Source organism: Rhipicephalus sanguineus, chromosome 1 (genome assembly GCF_013339695.2).
Source record: "Rhipicephalus sanguineus isolate Rsan-2018 chromosome 1, BIME_Rsan_1.4, whole genome shotgun sequence".
NCBI classification, from domain to species: Eukaryota; Metazoa; Arthropoda; class Arachnida; order Ixodida; family Ixodidae; genus Rhipicephalus; species Rhipicephalus sanguineus.
Window position 1 is genome coordinate 266,339,553 of NC_051176.1, and position 19,883 is coordinate 266,359,435.

At 43.1% G+C, this 19,883-nt stretch overlaps 1 protein-coding gene across 1 annotated transcript in view; it reads left to right on the forward strand.

Moving 5' to 3' along the window:
• The window catches only part of LOC119378905 (vesicle-fusing ATPase 1), a 56,986-nt gene that overhangs the window by 596 nt on the left and 36,507 nt on the right, over positions 1 to 19,883 (forward strand). Inside the window, exons 3-5 of the mRNA XM_037647973.2 lie at positions 5,489 to 5,580; positions 6,211 to 6,307; positions 6,748 to 6,866. Coding sequence (XP_037503901.1) covers positions 5,489 to 5,580; positions 6,211 to 6,307; positions 6,748 to 6,866 — 308 coding nt within the window. The remainder of the gene's footprint in view (positions 1 to 5,488; positions 5,581 to 6,210; positions 6,308 to 6,747; positions 6,867 to 19,883) is intronic.

Genomic DNA, 19,883 nt, shown 5'->3' on the forward strand with positions numbered 1-19,883 from the left:
GAAATTTTTACGAGTGTTCTGTGTGGGGCGTCTTTGACTGGGATAAAAGCTGTAGTGGTTTTCGCTGGGCCGTGCGCTGCTCTTCGCATACATTGAACGTGGCATCTAAACGTCGAAGTATGCAGCGCAAATGATTGAATTCGGAGAAAGGCAATAATGAATCTGAACCCCATGCGACGTCAACGTAAACAGCGTATACTTAGTGCTCTGGTTGTTTGCGCCGCGTGAAAAACGTCACGCAGGTGTTTTATGGCTCGTGAGCTTTATTACTTTTTTTTTTCTCACTCCCCCTCTTTAAAGGGGGTGTGATCAGTGAATGTAAATGCTTTAGAATTCGACGTGTGCAGACTTGTGCGTTAATTGTTTTTAATTTCAAAGCATGCTCTGAAATGGCATAGAAGCTGGCGGATCGATACTGTCATCGACTGCAGCTCTTTCTCGCGACAGTGATGCAGTAATAACTTTAGCGCGCATGCACAGATGTATTTAGATTTGTGCTTGTATTATACACACATAGTGCGACATGAAACTGACCTAGTGACAACTTATCGTTTGCGTTTTCACTACCGCAATAGTGAAAGCGAAGGCGGCTAGCTGACGTCGTACTTCGCGGATTTAGCAGCTGAGGCTGCAATTGCGTGTTCGCGTGGACAAATTCGACGTTTAATTAGAGTTGTAGTATGGCTCGTGCTTCGTCGTTTACATCTGCATTTGAGCATTAAACTGTTGTGTACGAAGATTATGGCAGCCACAGAGCTCGTTAGAAATCGTTCCATCTTATTCCGTTGTAGGAATTTGTGAGTGATTCATTCATCCTGCAGGTGCTCTTATTTGGTGAACATGCAAAAAACACAAGTATTTCAGAGGATACATGCCGTGTGAGCAGTGTTAAGCATTCCAGTGTCGTGCATGTAGTCATATCTGATTCAATGCCATATCATGGTTGTAATTTGGTGATAATTACGTAAGTTGCTGGGCTACTTTGACTGTTATGTATGTTATCCATTACACCGCAGGCCTTGTGGTATATATGGGCTCCATGCGTGTTGTCAGAAAATAAAAAAACAAACGAACAAATGTCAGTTGATTGTAAAATTTCCGAAAAAACGTTATGGAGTTTTTGCCTTAATATCTTAGTGTATTGTGGAACTTAGCATACGCTTACTACTGGGAGGACAAAGAGCACAAACCCGTTACGAACTGAACTAGCGGCGAAAGGCGGGGTAGTTGGCACATGTCTCAAGGAAGGAATTAACTGTGTTAACACTGTACAAAGAAAATAATCACTTGGTAGCAACGCCCATCCGCATGTTTTCTTTCCTCTGTCTCGTGTTTGCGCTCTTAATGCCTTCTTTGAGGCAAAGTGACTTTCGATAGGATGCAAGCAGTGTTTGGGACGCTAATAAGCAAGCTGATGTGCATACGTCTTTGCATTATACTAAGATGGTAAATACCTTCATGTTTGAATAAATATAACTTGTGCTTATACACGTACATGTGTATAAATGAATGTGCATAGTTTTATTTACCGAAGGAGCACCACTAATGCTCTGCAAGCTAAACAAATTTTTCTCCGGATAGTGCATGAGATATTGATTTATCAAGTAAGTTAACTTTCACTGGGACATATATTAGAACAATTCGTTCAACATGAAGTAGTGTACTGTTTAAAATACACAAAGAAGGGCAGAAAGAGAGGTAGAATAGAGTGCTGTTCTTGTTCAAAGTACTTATGAATCATATGTGTCTTCAACAAAACAAAATAGACAAACAGGAAGAAATATAGCTGCTGGGTTAGCTGGGTCGTATAATAATGGTATACTGAAAAGCACAGCTTGGAGGTTGGCCAAAGAAAAAGACACCATATACAGGACAAGCACTTGTCCGGTGTTTGGTAACTGTTTCCTTGTCAAAAAAAAAACAGTAAATGAACATCATTTATACAGTCATCCGTCGCATTTCATGGAAGTACCACAGCAGGTAAAAAATTCTGATGACAAATGAAAAGCAATGAATTCCTTTTCATGCTTGAAAGTTTCCAAAGGAATGTGCAAAACAGTAAATAGGAGTGAAATAGGCTTGCATGCTCAGGCACAAGGAAAAAATTGGTTGATTTCTAAAGTGCTGTATTGTTTGGCATACCACCTTTCCTTTTCTTTTTTTTTCTTTTTGAAGCAGTAAGTCTTTCAAGCTGGGCACTGCCTAAATTTGCAACTAAGGGATCTTCAAGGCTGGTACAACATAATGATTTTTTTCCACAATTTTTCTTTTTGCGATCAGCCAGTGTTACGAATAGTGCTCTTCCTTCATTATTGCCAGGATTGGCTAGTTTTGATCAGTAGGTAAGAAAGGAGTAAAATCTAGCGAAAAATATTGCTACATTATGCTGATCCAGTGGAGCTGTCAGCAACAGACTGCAACAGGGCAAGCATATAGGAAACTGTGTATGTTCCGAATTTTTTGACAGTGCACAAATAACTTCTTTACAGAAAATTCAAATGACTGGAGAGAATTGGTGGTTTCACAGATTAAATTAAATGAAGTCTTGTGCATTTGCAAGGGCACCTTTTCCGGTTATGACAGATGCTTTTCGTCAGAAAACATCTCATCGCATGTAGAATGATTTGCATGTGTGCTTCAAGAAGAAAAATCTTGCTCATGCACATTTTTATTACATAGGCTTTGCTGGCATTATTCTCATTGCATTTTCCTTCAAGTCTTCAAGGAGACTATATGAGCGCTATTCACATGTGGTTTATTTGAAACCAAGGCAAGTGGGCCCTGGTTTCTAAATGGTGACATTGCACTGTTACTGCTTCAGCTACAGTGCTCACCATGTTAAGATTACTGTTCTTAACAGTCAAGGTCAATATAGTGTTAAACTCTCTATGTTGACGCTGTAGCAGAAATATGAAAAGGAAATATTTTTGAGCCCAGCAGTTATAAATGCTTATGGCTAATTGCAAAGCAGGTGAAGGCAGCAGGTAGAAATATGAAAGGATAATTGTCAACCACCCATGTGGAGCACTTCGTGCTACATACAGGTGGTTGACTACGATCCCCTTTATACCCTTCTGCCACCTTATGGGATTCCACAGAACTCATTTGCAAGGTAGAAACATATTTCCCATATGAGCACTCAGATGGCCCTTCGGCAATCCTGCTGTGCTTTCGTGTCTGGCGCATCATAGCCATTGCTGCTTTTGCGCCATAAAACCCCACATAACTAACTAACCTGCTGTGCTTTCTCCAGATAGTCTGTGCAGTTTAAGTACACAGACTATCTGTTACAAATACCAGTGTCTAATTTGTTAATTACCACCCCTTATGTAACACCCCTCCAATGAACAAAAGGGTGATTTAAGGGCTTGTTTTTCTTTGTTAGACACAGCCTTTAATGAGAACCAACAGGCAGTCAAGCCAAGGAAAGTATATGGGACGTTGCAGTAATTATGATACAAATGTGAATAAATTAAAGTGGACAAAAAGACAACTTGCCGCCAGCAGGGACTGAACCTGCAACCTTCGAATAATGCGTCCAATTCCCTACCAATTGAGCTACGGCTGTGGTTGTCCTCCCGTCCACTTTATCGGGTATTTATTTCCTTAAAGACCCCTACAATGGGGTCTTTAAAGGGGCCATGACACCCAATTTTTGATCATAATCTGTGTTATATGGATTAATCCTTGTGCATTCACAAATAAGCTGGCGAAATTTTAGTGCATTGGGTCGAGCACTTAATTTATAATAGAGTATTTTTATTAGCACGCGAGCGGCCCGAAGGTCAGTCAACACTGGTGCACTCGCGAGCCGTGACGTAACAAGCAGCTAGCTGTGCAAGCGTTTGCATTGCGGCGAAAGATATTGCTCTGTGGTCAGCTGCAAGTGATATCGAGATATTTTAGCTTTTTTCAGCTTGGCACTGAAATTGAACGATTTGCAGCGGCTGAAACTTTGGTAGAAGGCGACGGCTCCGTTCCGTGCTGCACATGACGTCACACTCGCCATGGCGAAATGGCAGTCGCCGGCAGTGGGCGGTGTTTACAGCCGGTGACTTCTAGGGGCTTGTTTTGCACTGAAATATTCTTTTACGGCCCACTTTTGAAATCTGTATAGGCATAATAGACCCTCTACTTCTAGTTTTCGCTGAATACCACAAATCTTTGGGCGACCGTGTCATGGCCCCTTCAAGTAAATAACAGTGAAGTGTCGTAATACTGATCAATTCATATATGTGCATAATTGCAAAGACCATAATGCCACATTGCAGTACGTATTTGTGCTACTTTAATTTCTTAGCAACGTTGCTTGTTGGGCAAGTTGGAACGAGTCAGTCATAGCGTAGTTCAGCGCAAAAAACAGGCAACAGACGAGTGAGAGGACAAGGACACAGCGCATTTCTTCCAACTAAAGTTTATTGGATTGGGACGCATGTATATATACACGCAGGGAAAGCAAGAAAAGAAAAAAAACAGGAAGTAAAAACCGAAATGTGAAAAGAAGAAAAGTGCCGATAAGTCACACACGTGTGCCAACACCGCCCCCCTTCCCATTTCTTGTCTAGAAGGTTATATTGTGAAGAAGCGTAATTGACGGTAGCATGCTGAACTTTGAAGGTGATTAAAATTAGGCTGTGTTCAACAACTTCTTGGGGCTCATCTCAGCACAATAGCCTATTGACTAAGGGCAGTATCACAGGGTGGTTCTCTTTCAGATTCACAACCAGCGACAGCAACAGAGATGTTGACAAATTTCACAGATCGTTAATTGCAATCCTGCTATGCTCGTGTTTGGGAAAGTTATAGCTCTGCTTTTGGTAGGCAGGAGACAGCATATTTCTTTAGTTAAATGTCTTTTAGTAGACGTTCATGCAGTTCTGAACTTGTCTTTTTTTTTGTTGTTGTTGTTGTTGCCTGTCAAAGTCAAGGTGCCTTTGTGACTCAAGTTAAAATTTTTGTGATAAATATCTAAAAGAAATGAATGGATTATTCGGATAAAATAACTTAATTTATTGCTATTGCAGTATAAGAAATGAAGAGTTATCCTACGTACACAAGGCGTTCAGCTAGTTTTGCTGCCGGTGCGTAGCACCAAGGAAAAGGTTGTCTTGCAAAGTTATCCGCAAGTTCGCGCACTATTGTTACAGTAGTAGTGTCTCTATGAACAAAATTTACTAGAGAATTTTTAGTTTCATATTTCTATATTGTTCTAATAAAAACGAGGTTCACTCTATAAATTGCTTTACTGTACGACAATTCACCTTCCACTACTGCGACTTTTTCGAAAAAACAAAGTGCACATCTGCTGGTACAGTAAAAAAAATTTCCTCTCCTGTTTGTAGTGTTCTTGTGTGTGTGCACATGAAACATAGGATAAAGGTCAAGATTATCTAAGGGTATGTGACCTAAAGATGTTCGGATCCGTTTCCAGAGTTGCACAAGTGACAGAAATGTTGCTAGTACCAAAAAAAACATTTTTTTTTTCCAGCAAATGAAAGTGGACCGGTGTCCCACTGAGGAGATTTCGCTCTCCAACTGTGCAGCTGTAAACCCAGTGGATTTCTCGGAGGACAAAGTTCGGTAAGTGCATATACAGTATAGGTTCATTCTGCATCTTTTAAAGGTTTTGGCATTACTTATTTGCGTTTCATCTAGAAATGAGTGAAAATTGCATTAAATGTTTTGGATTTCTTGGTTTTATTACATGTCCACTTCACTTCTGGCTTTTCTCCTGTTCTTTTTATTCACCCTTGTATCAAGCTTTTTTAATCCTTACCTATGATTGCTTAATTCCTTGCATTTCATTCAACTGCAAATCCTAGATCTATGCTAATACCATAAACAAAGCTGCGTGATGTGAGTAATGCTGTTACCCTCACCAGCCAAAAAAGAAAAAAAAGCTTCCACATTGTTACTCAAGCTAGAGGTTGTTACTCAAGCTAGAGGCACCCTCTAGCTTTGTAGCGGCGTGCCACTCTTGGTCTTAGCAGGGCAAATTCCTAGCACGTTTGGGTATTTGCTGAAGCATAGCAGCACTGTGATGGTTAGTGCTGAACAACAATCTTCTAGCTACTCACTTGCAGTGGAATAGTATTATACTGCATGCCTGTTGCACATGCTTCCAATCTGCTGGTTGCTAGAAATGCTTTGTATGTTGCTGTTAATCTAAGTGTGCAAACACTAAAAAACTAACATATGTTCCTTTTTCAGGCATGTTGAAGTGACAACAACAAACCACAAGTTTGTATTCACTATCAAGACATCAGACAAGGTCAGGCCAGGCACCATGGGCTTCAGCTTGCCTATGGTGAGTGCACATTTAATGCTGACCTTCTCTGCTTTTATCCAGTCGCATTATATAGACCATTCAAGAGCACTCAGCATTGCCAGTTATCAAAAAACGGAACTGTGAGAGATGGAATGCATGGATTGGGAAGTATGTCAAGGGAGATGTATAATAGTCTTTTTCTTGCTGTTTTTTGTTTCCAAGCTCTCAACAAGACATGTAATATAGCTGTTGCTAGTGTTGTGTGCGAAACATTTTTATTTTATTAGTTTATTTTTATGAAGTGTTACTTTTTTGGTGGGATGTCTTTTGATTTCTTCTTTCTGCATGAAGTAGTCTGATGTTTTATATAAGAATGTTAACTAAAACTATTCTATACCCTGTGTGAGCGTACTAGTTGGATAACTGTATTGCACAATACAATGTCTTTCAACCCCCTCCCTCTCGTGCACTTTTTTCAGAGAAAATGGGCGGAGCTTTCTGTCAGCCAGACGGTTGATGTGCGTCCATACGTATTCGATCCGAACACTCAATACATCGCAAAAATTACTCTTGAAGCTGACTTCCTTGAAAAGAAAAAGTAAGTGCTGAATACAATTGCATAATTAGTTTTTCAGGCTTCAAAATATTAGTTTAACCCTTTCCAGACCGTTGAATAGTATAGTCATGAGATATTCTAACAAAATTACTGATAACGACTATACTCGTCAACAGAAATTGGCCCCACTGGGAACCAGTGACGACATACCTGCAGTAGTGTTTTTGAACGCTAGATGACCCCACTTGTCCACGTTTCTTCAATAGTTTATTCCTCCTCCTCCTCCTGTGTCTCGGCTTTCATTGCATTGCCGCCTCTGATACCGTGCATGCGGTATCATTTTATGCAATTAGAGAAATACACGTTATTTCATTGAAATAATGGTACCATTTTATTCAGTAAAAAAAAAAGCTGTACAAAGTGAGCGAAAGGGTTAAGGCCTTAATGTCACGAATGCCTTTGTTGCTTAAAGGCCAACTGCAGCGAAATTTTACTTTGACTGAACGGGCCATAATTGAGTACCTAGTTTTTTTTATTTATTTGAATATACTGCAGGCCCTTCATGGCCCATGCAGTAATGGGTAGATGAATACATGAAAATACATACATTGTCAAAAATTCATGGTGCAAATTTGATCTACTGAATGAGCTTCATGAATGAGTCAATCGCATTAAAACACACAATATCATTAGATAAGGTACTATTCGAGTGGGAGATAGCCAGCGGGAAAAAGGGAATGTTTGTGAGTGTTAACACGACCTAAAGGTTGGTGGATTGCTTTAGAATGATTTAGTCGCAATGAGTGTTTAGGCGGGTCTTGCAACAGTAGTTAACAGTATGAAGCAATGTTGGTAAAGATGCAGAGCTGATAATTTTTAGGGGTGTGCGAATATTCGAAATTTCGAATATTTTTCGAATAGTGTTTGCTATTCGATTCGATTCGCACTGAAATTTTACTATTCGAACTATTCGAACTTCCCAAAGACAAATGCAGTCAACGTCCGGTTAAAAGTGACCCCTTCAGATTTTCAATATGCTTCACCTCATTACACTCTCGTATTGCGGCAAAGCTGCCTTTCAAGCTCCGTTACGGTCGAACTTGGGCAAGAGACAGTCGACGTCTGATTGGAAGTGGTCCCTAGATTTTCAATATGCTTCACCTCCTCACACCCCCGTATTGCGGCAAAGCTGCCTTTCAAGGTCCGTTACGGTCGAACTTAGCCAAGAGACGGTCAACGTCCGTTTGGAAGTGGTCCCTAGATTTTCAATATGCTTCACCTCATCACACCCCGCTATTGCGGCAAAGCTGCCTTTCAAGCCCTGCTACGGTCGCAAATGTATTAACTCAAGAAAACGCTGGTTCCAATATAGAGATGAAAGATGTGGCAGAGTTGGGGGCTCAATTAATGCTGTTTTGGACCTGAAATTTGGGTAGGAAGTCCGAAAAATCGGACGCCGAAGCTTTTTAGCATCCAAAATTTCAGATGTTCTTATGTGTCGACATCTATAAAACGGATTTGGAACTCCGGACTTGAAGGGAGCACACCCTTGTCCGCCACATCAGTTGGCCTTCCACAGCAGTTGAAAGAGGAGGAGAGGCTGAGGAAATGGCATCTCTGCCTATCACGTGTAAAGTGTTGTCGGCAACACTTTGGTTGCACCAAATCATGTACATAAATACAATTCGGCCTCTACATTGCTTCACTCTTGATAAGAAAGACAACTATGAAATATGACCCCACCAGCGCTTCATCAACCTAGCGGAAAGAAACACTTTCATGTTGCGATCTCACAAGAACATACTTAGGGATTCTCTGCAACTTTTTCTGTAATTACACTTCGAATTATTCGAAAATTATTCGAAATTATTCGATTCGATTCGCACTCAATCTTTATTATTTGAATTCGCTTCGCACCCAAAATTTTGCTATTCGCACAGCTCTAATAATTTTCCTATTGACAACGTCTGATAACAACCAAGCAGTGTGCACATGCACCATGTGGTTGGTGAATATGATGCAAGTCCGAGACCATGCTTTCTTAGTATGCCATGGAGCCTTATCTGAAAGGTTATGGTGATGCTGATTGTCATTATTTCAGACAGGTGGTTATGGGGAGGTTTTTTCTTCGGTATTAAATAAGTATTAAACTTCAGCTGTTTGGAGAGAAACTGCATATGGTGCCCGTCCTGTCTTCATTTGGTCTGTCAGTTTTTCAATGCTGTTAACCCATTAAGTGTCGAATTTTTTTGCAAAAATTTTCCCAGATGGCCAAGTTACTTTATTGCGGATTTTGAATGCACGAAATGGGTAAAGTCGAGAAAAAATTGTAAAAAATAAATCGGGAACAGTATTTTGGTGTCAGCACCACTCAGAACTGCAAAATGTTCAATAGTATTTCAGGGCATGGTATTCCTTGAAACACTGGTCTATGCACAGCACCTTATCGCAGTCTGCACACATAAAATGCGTAGCCATTCTCCTCTTGGAGCGACGAATTTTGTTGGCACACACATGACATCTCTGCATGCGGCTGCCTTGAGCAAAGTAAACTTGGTAAACAAGGAGAGTGAGAATACCTCGTGAGTGTCGGTGATAAACAAGCTAAGAGTGGCGCCAATAAAGATAGAAATCAACTTCCTCCGCCCCTGCAAGGGAATGCCGATAAATATAAAAATCAAGTTTTGGGCGCCTCCATTGCGATCACGTGGCTAAACCGAAACCACGAAAGGGCATTACCCATCGACGTTGCCTCAGACCGCACGAGGTGCTGAAGCTAGAAATCAGTTCTGTTTATCTCCGCAACAAGGCAGCAAAATCATTTCAAAAGCTGTTTGTAAGTCCTAGGAGGTGGCAGCACCTCCCAGTGAGCATGCACCACCATTACGGCGCGAAATTTCGAACGGAGGGTTGAAAACTTACCCATACGGCAAAGACCTTGTGTGACAGAAAAGCGCCGCCGTACATGCATGGCAAAAACACTCAAAGGGTTAATATGTCAATTCAACCAAACCAACTAACCCAGTTTCTTCCTTAATGGGTGGAAACTTCATGAATCTGCTAACATTTGTCTCCATATGATGAAATCGACATTTCATTCTTAAAACCCTTAAAACTTAGACATGCAGGGCCACTAATTATGGATAAATAACATTTCTTGTGGTTAAAATTGTTCCAAAGGTTTTATGAACATTGTGAAGCCGTAACTTGCACAATGCCATAAAGCAGACAGCATTGCTGAGATCAACTCAAGGGAAACAGAGAGCAGTGCTGCATATACATACACCTGGGGGGCAGTATGCTTCCTTCTGCTTCTGAGTGTTTTGATTTTGCACTTTTTCCCAATGTCTGAAAGGCAAAACAATCACTAAACATTTTCTTTTGAAGGGATTGAGGCTTAGAGTTAGGCAGTGGACATTGACCATGATTACTTGGGAAGAGAAAAGAAAACAGCCAGAAGGCTGTGCACAGAAATATTGTGGTCTACTGGAGAAATAGTTCTCTAAAACTTGTAGGCAGTTTTACTGTTCAGCAGTGCTTTGATACTGAGAGAATATATATATAAGTACTGGTGTGCGAATATCAAATTTTCAGCTTCGAAGCAAATTCATATACAGTGAAACCTCGTTAATACGTACCTGCCGGGAACGCGGCATAACTACGCACTAAACGGTAGTACGCATTAAACACCAAGTACAAATTTGCATCTCCTAGCGTACGCCATCGCCGCCAGCAAATAAATAGAGTGCCACAGCAAATATTGCCTAAAGTACCCACCGCAAAGCCTTTTCTTCCTTTTTGCCAAAGTGGAGAAAACATCCTGGCACACTCGCACGACCGCCCGATAACGCGTAGTGGTGACGTCGAAGAGCATTTCGAAACTATTGCAGGGTCCGGGATACACGGTCAACGCAGTGACCGACATAGCGACAGAACGGACAGTGTCTGATTTCCGCGGTATATGTGTGTGCATCTAACCGCGATCTGCCACTAAACGAAAACTGACACAGTTCCAGTGAAACGCGGTACGGCCGCGTGGAGCCGATCGTCTCCCGGCTAGTTGCGTGCAGCGCGTCGCCTACTCGGCTCACGCCGTCACTACCGGGCCGCTTGCCGTGCCGCACGCGCGCATTTATCGTGGGAATGTTGTTCGTACCCACTTCGCTCCAGATCGTGCACAGATGCGGCGAGTAGCTTGTTCGGTTAACGCAGCGATGACGAGCTTCATGCAAGCGATGCGCACTCCGCGATGCTCTAGCGGTCCTGGCAGCGGACGGAGGCGCGTTGGGTGGTCGCCTAATAAAAAGCGTGCAGTATGGTTACAACCGCGCTACGCTTGCTGTATCGTACACGTGCGTTAGTGTGATAGCGTCAATGCAGCGAGGTTTCTCGGCGCCCGCGACCCGCAACGCTAACTACGCAACAGCGATCTGCTTTCGCTTCTACAAAGCGCTGCGCGCCTGATGACGGCTTGGTAGCGTTTGCTGTCAGGCTAGTTGGTACATGGCTGAAGTTCTTCGACCCTGCCCGAGCATTTGTGCCATTAATTCAACTTCAGCCTTGAAGACGGCCGCGCACAACGAAGCGGCAGCGATCGGCGGCCCAGCGCGTCAGGTTGTCGCCTAATAAAAGTGTGCAGTAGGCTTAAAAAGTAGCGCTGCGCCACACGCGTGCCCGAGCAGATAGCTGAAGATACTTATTGTGATAAGGTTGTCGGCGATAAGTCATGTCGGCGCGTTCGTCGGTGGCCGCCACCTCGCCTTCGTTCTTTCCCGATGCTTACCCGCAAAGGCGTCGCCGCAATCGCGCGGAAGTCGGAATCGGGGATCGACTGATCTGCGCTCTTCTCAAAAAGGCGGAAGACCTTTGGCGGCACATTCTGGCGTCGGGAAGTTGAGCGGCGCAGTAAAATTTTATGGCACAGAAAGTTATCGCGGTACGCAGGGTACGCACTAACCGGTAGGCATAGGGCGAACCACTACGGCTTAAGCGGTCAGCGAATGCATTGGGCTCTATGGGACTCGGTCGGGGATTCGTCGCAACTACGTTTTAACCGTTAGTACGTTTAAAGCGGGTACGTATTAACGAGGTTTGACTGTAATGAAAACCAAGTGCAAATTGAATATTTTTTTAACGCTGATGTGTTCATCTTGTCATCATAGTTTAATCCCCTAAGAATGATTCCTCAATTAAAAGGGCCAATGACAACTGATCGGCACGATGTTCATTTCAGGTTCATCTTAGGATTACCCAGAAGAATGCAGAGTTTCCTTATTTCAAGACATTTCTTTATAATTTTGCAATGGCTGCCCATTTGTTTCACTGGTTTCATAGCAATCTTGATTCTGGTTTATTTACTGATTGCCTCTTCATAGATTTTGCTAAAGTAGTTGATAGGGTCCATTATAAACTACTACTTCTTAAACTACACATCTGATACATTGACCCTATGATGTTTGAATGGATTCGTACCTTCCCGTCGTCTTGCACGCAGTTTGTTACTGCTAATGAAACTAATTCTCCCAAGGCTGTACTTAAATCTATTGTTCCTGAGTGGTCCATACTTGGACCATTATTATTCTTAATTTATATTAATGGTTTGCCTGATAACATATTAATGATTTGACTGCTCTTGAGGGTGACGCAAGCTTGAGTGAAAGGACCCCCCCTCACTGTTGACGAGCTCTGCCGCCTACTGGAATTCTGCCCGTCTAGCACGTACTTCTCCTACAAAGGAACGATTTTCAAGCAAAACAGTGGAGCCGCAATGGGAGCCTCTATCTCTGTCACAGTGGCAAACCTGACTATGGAGCATATAGAAGGGAAAGCACTTGGCTCTTTCTCGCTGCGACTCAAGGTCTTTCTTCGCTACATGGACGATTGTTTTTGTGTCATGAAGACATCTGAAATTGAAACCTTCAGACAGCACCTAAATTCCGTTCACCCAGCCACACAGTTCACGGTCGAGTATGAATGTGACCGCACTCTCCCCTTTCTCGGCGTCCAGGTGGCAAGAAAGGGCAGTGACTTGGAGTTCTCCGTTCAAAGGAAGCCGACGCACACCGGCTGATACCTTCAGTATGATTCCTCTCATCCCGCCACCTACAAGGCCTTTATTGTGACCACTTTACTTCAGAGAGCTGAAAAGATACGCTCCACTGACACGGAGCAGCGGAAAGAAGAGGCTTACGTAATTTCGCACCTCAGAAAAAACAGATATCCGAAAAACTTCATTTGATCCGTCACCCACCACGCAGAGCAAAAGGTTACGCAACTACCAGTTAGCATTAACGAACAGCTCTCCGAAACGGACAGCTTAACGGACACCTCCGGTCCCATACGTCCAGGGAGCCAGCGAGGCATCGGCCCGGATTTTCAAAAGTGTGCACATCGCACATGTGCCTTCATGCACGCTGGGCCGCTTCCTTCCCTGTCTGAAAGACTGGCCAACAATTGACAGGATGCCTGGCGTCGTATACAAAATTCCGTGTGCCGAGGGCCCCTCATCGTACATTTGTGAGACAAACTACCTTCCCGAATGAATTGGACAGCACGTCAATGACGCCCGGAAATTGGTAAAAGGGCACAGTGCCGTCACCAAACGCTTTGAGACGTTTGACCACAAAATGGACTTCAACGGAACGGCCATCCTGTAAAGTGAGACCAAGTGGAGGAGAAGATTACTGTTGGAGTCGTGGCATATTCGGCAAACTACTCAAAACATCAGTCGTTCCCTCGGAACCCTTGCCCCGGTGTATGCACATGGACTGCGCTCCGTGGCAGAGCATCGGGCCATTGACCACCACACGAGTGCCTGCAAGACACCGCTGCAGTCACCGCAGTCCCCCCCTGAAGAAGGCACCCAGCCGGTTCTGAAACGTCGGGTTTCTACGTGTTTATGTGACTTTGGTTGGAGATAAAATAAAAGTTTTCTAAGTTTACTTACCCAACCAGACAGACTTCTAATGTTTACAACTTCAAGTGAAATAAAAATTGCATACTTCCCTTCTTGCTGATTTCAATATTTCTTTTTGTTGGGAGCGGCCCGCAACGTGCTAGGGCGCGTTCCGAGGGACCGAAATAAAGTTTATTCATCCATCCATCCATGCAGTATATGACTTCATAAAAGACACTGTAAAGTCAGAGAAGATAAGCGGTGCGAGAAATACTCTGCATTTAGAGCGACACTGCAGGTTCAGCGAAGCTGTGCTTTGGGCCTGTAGGGTAGAATGAGGGAAATCTAAAGCAGTCTTGAAATCCCTTGCTGGTCAATGACACCTTCAGTCACATTTAATTTACTGCATAGTGAAAAGTTTCCTAAGTAGTAAGATAGTACATGTTCTCCACTAAAATGATGGAGGGTGATTCCACGTAAGATCGAACAATCGATAGCTGGTCGACCTCTCAAATTTATTTCAAAATTTTATATATTATTGCCTGATGAGTGGAAAGAAGAGATCCGCAATTTGTTTTGCCACCAAAAATTTTTTCGGAGCACAGGAAATCAATAATGACGAAGAGGTGGAGTGAAGCGCTCATCCGCTCTGCTGTTTTGGCCAACTTTCGTTCTGAATTGCACAAAATATATTAAAGTTAGGTAGCTGAAATTTCTTTAACTAAATATATGCATGTTTTTGCTTCTGCTCAGATATTTTTAGTTTTGATGTGTAGTGTAGATGTTTTTATAAAAAACCTCAAAATTGGCCCAGGGAACGTTTTCTTTATTTTGAAGGTCTTTATCTCAAAAAATCCTTGTAGCAGAGTGACAAAAATTGCGCATTACGTTCTTCGCTTGCTTATCTACCAAACTGCCGAATCTTGCATTTATGTAACGTTTCAGTAAAGAGATATGATCGGGCTAAGTTAAAGAAAACACCGGACAATGGAAACTTCTGACGACATTTAAAAAAAAAAACATTTTTTATATTTCTTAAACTTTGTCCACTTATTCTCCAGATCAGCTTTCATAATCATTGAAAACATGTTGCATAATGTCGTTGCACTAATAGTTACGACCCCTCCAATGAGACCCTTAGGCAAGGATTGGCAATTCCGACTTCTTGCCCAGCAAGTGTATAAAATGCAGGCAGGATTGAATTTCTTTTTATTAAAAGGCCAGCGGGTACCGAAAAAGGTGTCGCCGGCACTGAACACGTTAATTTTGAAATTATTTCGTCACTGCAGCAGCCATGAGCGCGGGGCTACCGAGCAGGCGCGCGCGCACCTGAGATGCTCGTTGTAAGAGACGGCGCAGTGAGAGCTCGTTTTCGCGTCCTCAGACCGATTGAGTTCGAAACAGCAATTTTATCCACCCTGTGTTCGCACCGCAGCTAGGCGCTGATAACAGGGCAGAGGTGGAAGCACGATGAAAACTCTATAATAGAGCAATGAGCACTCGCTTCACACACGCTGCTGCCAGAGAAACTGCGCTGCGCCAGTTGCGATCAGTGGAAAGCATTAACGTGGCGCTCCAGTGGCAAAGCAAAATATGGAATGTCAAAGGAAAGAAAAGTAAAACTATCGGTAACCGGATGCGCTTGCCTATCTTAGATGTCGGCAGCAGACGGCCTGAACTGGCCGCACGTTCAGAGCGCTGTTCACACTTCATTCGGCACGGATAGTTCTTGTGCTTTGCTCTTACTCTACTCCTCCTGTGCGTCTCATGGCGAGAAGTATAGCTCGGAATGAGTGTATTGTGGAGACTACCTTTTGAAGCACAAGAAGCTTAAAGGAGTACTGACACGAATTTTTAAAAATTTCGGATTGTTGCTCTAAATAAAAATACTGGTGTCGAGAAACCTAAAACGACTATTGTGGTGCCTGGGAATGCACGGTATATATTTTAATTAGCGCCACCTTAAAAAGACACTTTCGGTTTAGATATCGAGGGGGTGGCTTCTCAGTGTCGTTTCATAGCAGTGTGACGTCACGGAGATACAGAAACTCACGACGTACTAGCAGCAAATTCGTCATCTGCTCGTGGTGCACATAAACAACGATGAGTGAATTGTCGTCCTGTGACCCTGACAGTGATTTCTGCGATTTAGGCTGCATGCAGGACGCAGAACTCGCATACTCGGGGGAACTGTCTTGACTCGTCGGGATAATGTCTTTGCAGTGGACCTGGCTTGCAGATGCTCAGCGACGAAAACTTCAAAGTCAAATTAAAATATTTTATACGTGTTCTCAGACTCCAGTGTGTGGACAGCGTTGACACTGCATACCAACGAAGCAAAATATGTCCCTTTTGCGATGTCTCAAAATCGTGCCAGTACTCCTTTAATTATTGCAAAGAAGCCAGAATTTCGCAGAGTTACCGACCTAGGCACATACGCTTTGAAGGAACGTTTAACGCCCGAAAGATCAGTGACTGCCAGTGAGACGGACTACTTGTGCTATGCGTGCTTTTGCTACCATTGCAATGAAAGATCTTCACGGAACGCACAGTTTAATGATTACATTCTTATGCCCCCTGAAAAAGAAATCGACGTCATTAACCAGATCACTGCGACTACCGGTGCACGTGCGTTCAAGTCACCCGAGAGGTCGTGCTGTTTCGAACTGAGGACTGAGGTCTGAGGTTTCGAACTGAGGTCTGAGGACGCGAAAATGAGCTCTCACTGCGCCGTCTCTTACAACGAGCATCTCGGGTGCGCGCGCGCCTGCTCGGTAGCCCCGCGCTCGTGGCTGCTGCAGTGACGAAATAATTTCAAAATTAACGTGTTCAGTGCCGGCGACACCTTTTTCGGTACCCGCTGGCCTTTTAATAAAAAGAAATTCAATCCTGCCTGCATTTTATACACTTGCTGGGCAAGAAGTCGGAATTGCCAATCCTTGCCTAAGGGTCTCATTGGAGGGGTCGTAACTATTAGTGCAACGACATTATGCAACATGTTTTCAATGATTATGAAAGCTGATCTGGAGAATAAGTGGACAAAGTTTAAGAAATATAAAAAATGTTTTTTTTTTTTAAATGTCGTCAGAAGTTTCCATTGTCCGGTGTTTTCTTTAACTTAGCCCGATCATATCTCTTTACTGAAACGTTACATAAATGTAAGATTCGGCAGTTTGGTAGATAAGCATGCGAAGAACGTAATGCGCAATTTTTGTCGCTCTGCTACAAGGATTTTTTTAGATAAAGACCTTCAAAATAAAGAAGATAACGTTCCCTGGGCCAATTTTGAGGTTTTTTATAAAAACATCTACACTACACATCAAAACTAAAAATACCTGAGCAGAAGCAAAAACATGCATATATTTAGTTAAAGAAATTTCAGCTACCTAACTTTAATATATTTTGTGCAATTCAGAACGAAAGTTGGCCAAAACAGCAGAGCGGATGAGCGCTTCACTCCACCTCTTCGTCATTATTGATTTCCTGTGCTCCGAAAAAATTTTTGGTGGCAAAACAAATTGCGGATCTCTTCTTTCCACTCATCAGGCAATAATATTTAAAATTTTGAAATAAATTTGAGAGGTCGACCAGCCATCGATTGTTCGATCTTACGTGGAATCACCCTGGACCGCTCATACAGTGCCAAGTTAGTAAACCCATTCATTGACAGTGTACTTAAGAGCAGTACCATTTCATATCAAGAGAAAAGAATCCTGTAGTACTTGTCTTAAGTTTCGTAGCCTTTATTCTTTGTGAGGAAGAAGGATCTGTGTTGGCAAAAGCATATAATGCTGCAATCTACGAAATATATCATCCGAGGACGAAAGAAGGGAATTTTAAAGGCTTGTTTCTTTGTTTTAAACAACTTTAAAGGGACAATAAAGAGAAACAAAGAATCGGTTTAGATCGATAAATTGCGCTCTGAGAACTCTAATGTCGTTAATTTCGTCATCTTAGGTTTATTAATAGAGCAGGAAATCAAGTTCAAAGTTTCACTTTTATAATTTCTCACCTAAATCTCCCCACATGACGTCACGGATTTCAAAATGTACTTATCGTATTTTGGCGACATTGGCTCAACAAAATTACCCCAAACTTGGTATGTTAAGTCTATGGCCCCCTCGGAGGACAATGTACTTTATTTCTAGTGATGACGAACTACGTAGTCTCTAGTAGGCACCGTCAAAACATGTGATGTCACGGCGAATAGTGCGCAAACTTCAAGGTGGCGTCGCCACCCACATTTTGTTCTTGCGCGTTTTCTCGCTTACTGTCTTCTTGCAGCAAGCATGGCGTTCTTGGTATCGTGAAAGAGTATTTTACTAATATGAGAAAAATCGTGTTGCTCTTTAGTGTCCCTTTAATGAAAACCAACAGATAATGAAGCTAAGGAAAGTATAGGGGATGTTAATTGTACTGTTTTAACTGTACTGTAGTAATTATGATATAAATTTCAAGAAAGTGGACGAAAAGACAACTTTCCACTGGCAGGGACTGAACCTGCAACCTTCGAATAACTCGCTCGATGCTCTACCAATTGATCTACAGCGGCGGTCGTCCTCTCTTCCACTTCATCGGGTATTTACGTGCATGCAAACCTGGGAGTGTTAATCGGTGCTGCTCGTAGCCATGACAGCAAGTCTGGAACACTCTATTTTGCCAGCTGGCATCGTGTAGCAGTGATCTTTTTAACAAGCGGACAGCTGACCAATAAGCCCTCATATACCATAGAGTTTCCTACAATACTTACTAGAGGGAACTCTAGCGCTAGTGTCTATGGGAGCTGCAATGCATCGCGCTTCAGCCAGCATGGGAATCATGGGTAGTACACGGATTCGTCTAAACTTCGTTCTTTTGGCTCCGTTTGGCTCCGCGTCGCCTGCATCCGCTTTGTCACAAAACGAAGTTCAGCAAAAATCAGCAGTTTCACTTCACCACTTTAACTTCTTTGGGCTCACCGATTCAAATCTGGTCACGAAGTTCACAACGATCCATTCTTTTATCCGAAAGAAAACCAAAACATAGCAATAAACAAAGCCACAAGTGCGTTCGAAGCCCACAAGCTCGAAGACTAGGCAAATCCGTGTACTACCCATCATTCCCATGGAGGCTGAACGATCGCAGCGCCAGAGTTCCCTCTAGGTCATTTTAGGAAACTCTGTCATATACTACCTGAAGGCATCAAGTCTGCCGGAACGAGAACCTCGCTTTCATAGTGAGGGTCTAGTAGTGAGGCTTCATTATCTGTTGGTTTTCATTAAGGCTATATCATCTGAGGGTCATACAGGTTCCTGTTTGTAACACAGTTGCTCAGACACAAAAGCTGATCAGTTGTTTATTTTTTAACTAGCTAGAAAAGCCAGAAAGCAAACTGGCTGCCATGCATACCTGTCTGTCTGCTGTTGTCTAGTGCTTTCATCTACACATGGTGCTTAATAGCAGTGGCGTAGCCAAGGGGTGGCACACCGGGCCCGTGCCCGGCCCGTGCCCCCCCCCCCCCCAAAAAAAAAAAAAAATTCTGCCATGGGATACAGAGCACAAAATGACACTCGACCACACTTAAATTTGGTGCAACCAAAGTGTTGCCGACAACACTTCACACGTGATAGGCAAAGATGCCATTTCCTCAGCCTCTCCTTCTCTTTCAACTTCTGTGGAAGCCCAACTGATGTGGCGGACAAGGGTGTGCTCCCTTCAAGTCCGGAGTTCCAAATCTGCCTCATAGACGTCGATATATAAGAACATCTGAAATTTGGATGCTAAAAAGCTTCGGCTTCCGATTTTTCGGACTTCCTGCCCAAATTCATCTCCAAGTTGGAACCACATCTTTCATCTCAACGTTGGAACCAGCGTTTTCTGGAGTTAATACATTGGCGACCGTAGCGGAGCTTGAAGGCAGCTTTGCCGCAATACCGGGGTATGATGAGGTGAAGCATATTGAAAATCTAGGGACCACTTACAATTGACGTTGTCTCTTGGCTAAGTTCGACCGTAACGGAGCTTGAAAGGCAGCTTTGCCGCAATACGAGAGTGTAATGAGGTGAAGCATGTTGAACATCTGAAGGGGTCACTGTCAATCTGACGTTGACTGTGTCTGTGACTTGGCCAAGTTCGACCGTAACGGAGCTTGAAAGGCAGCTTTGCCGCAATACGAGAGTGTAATG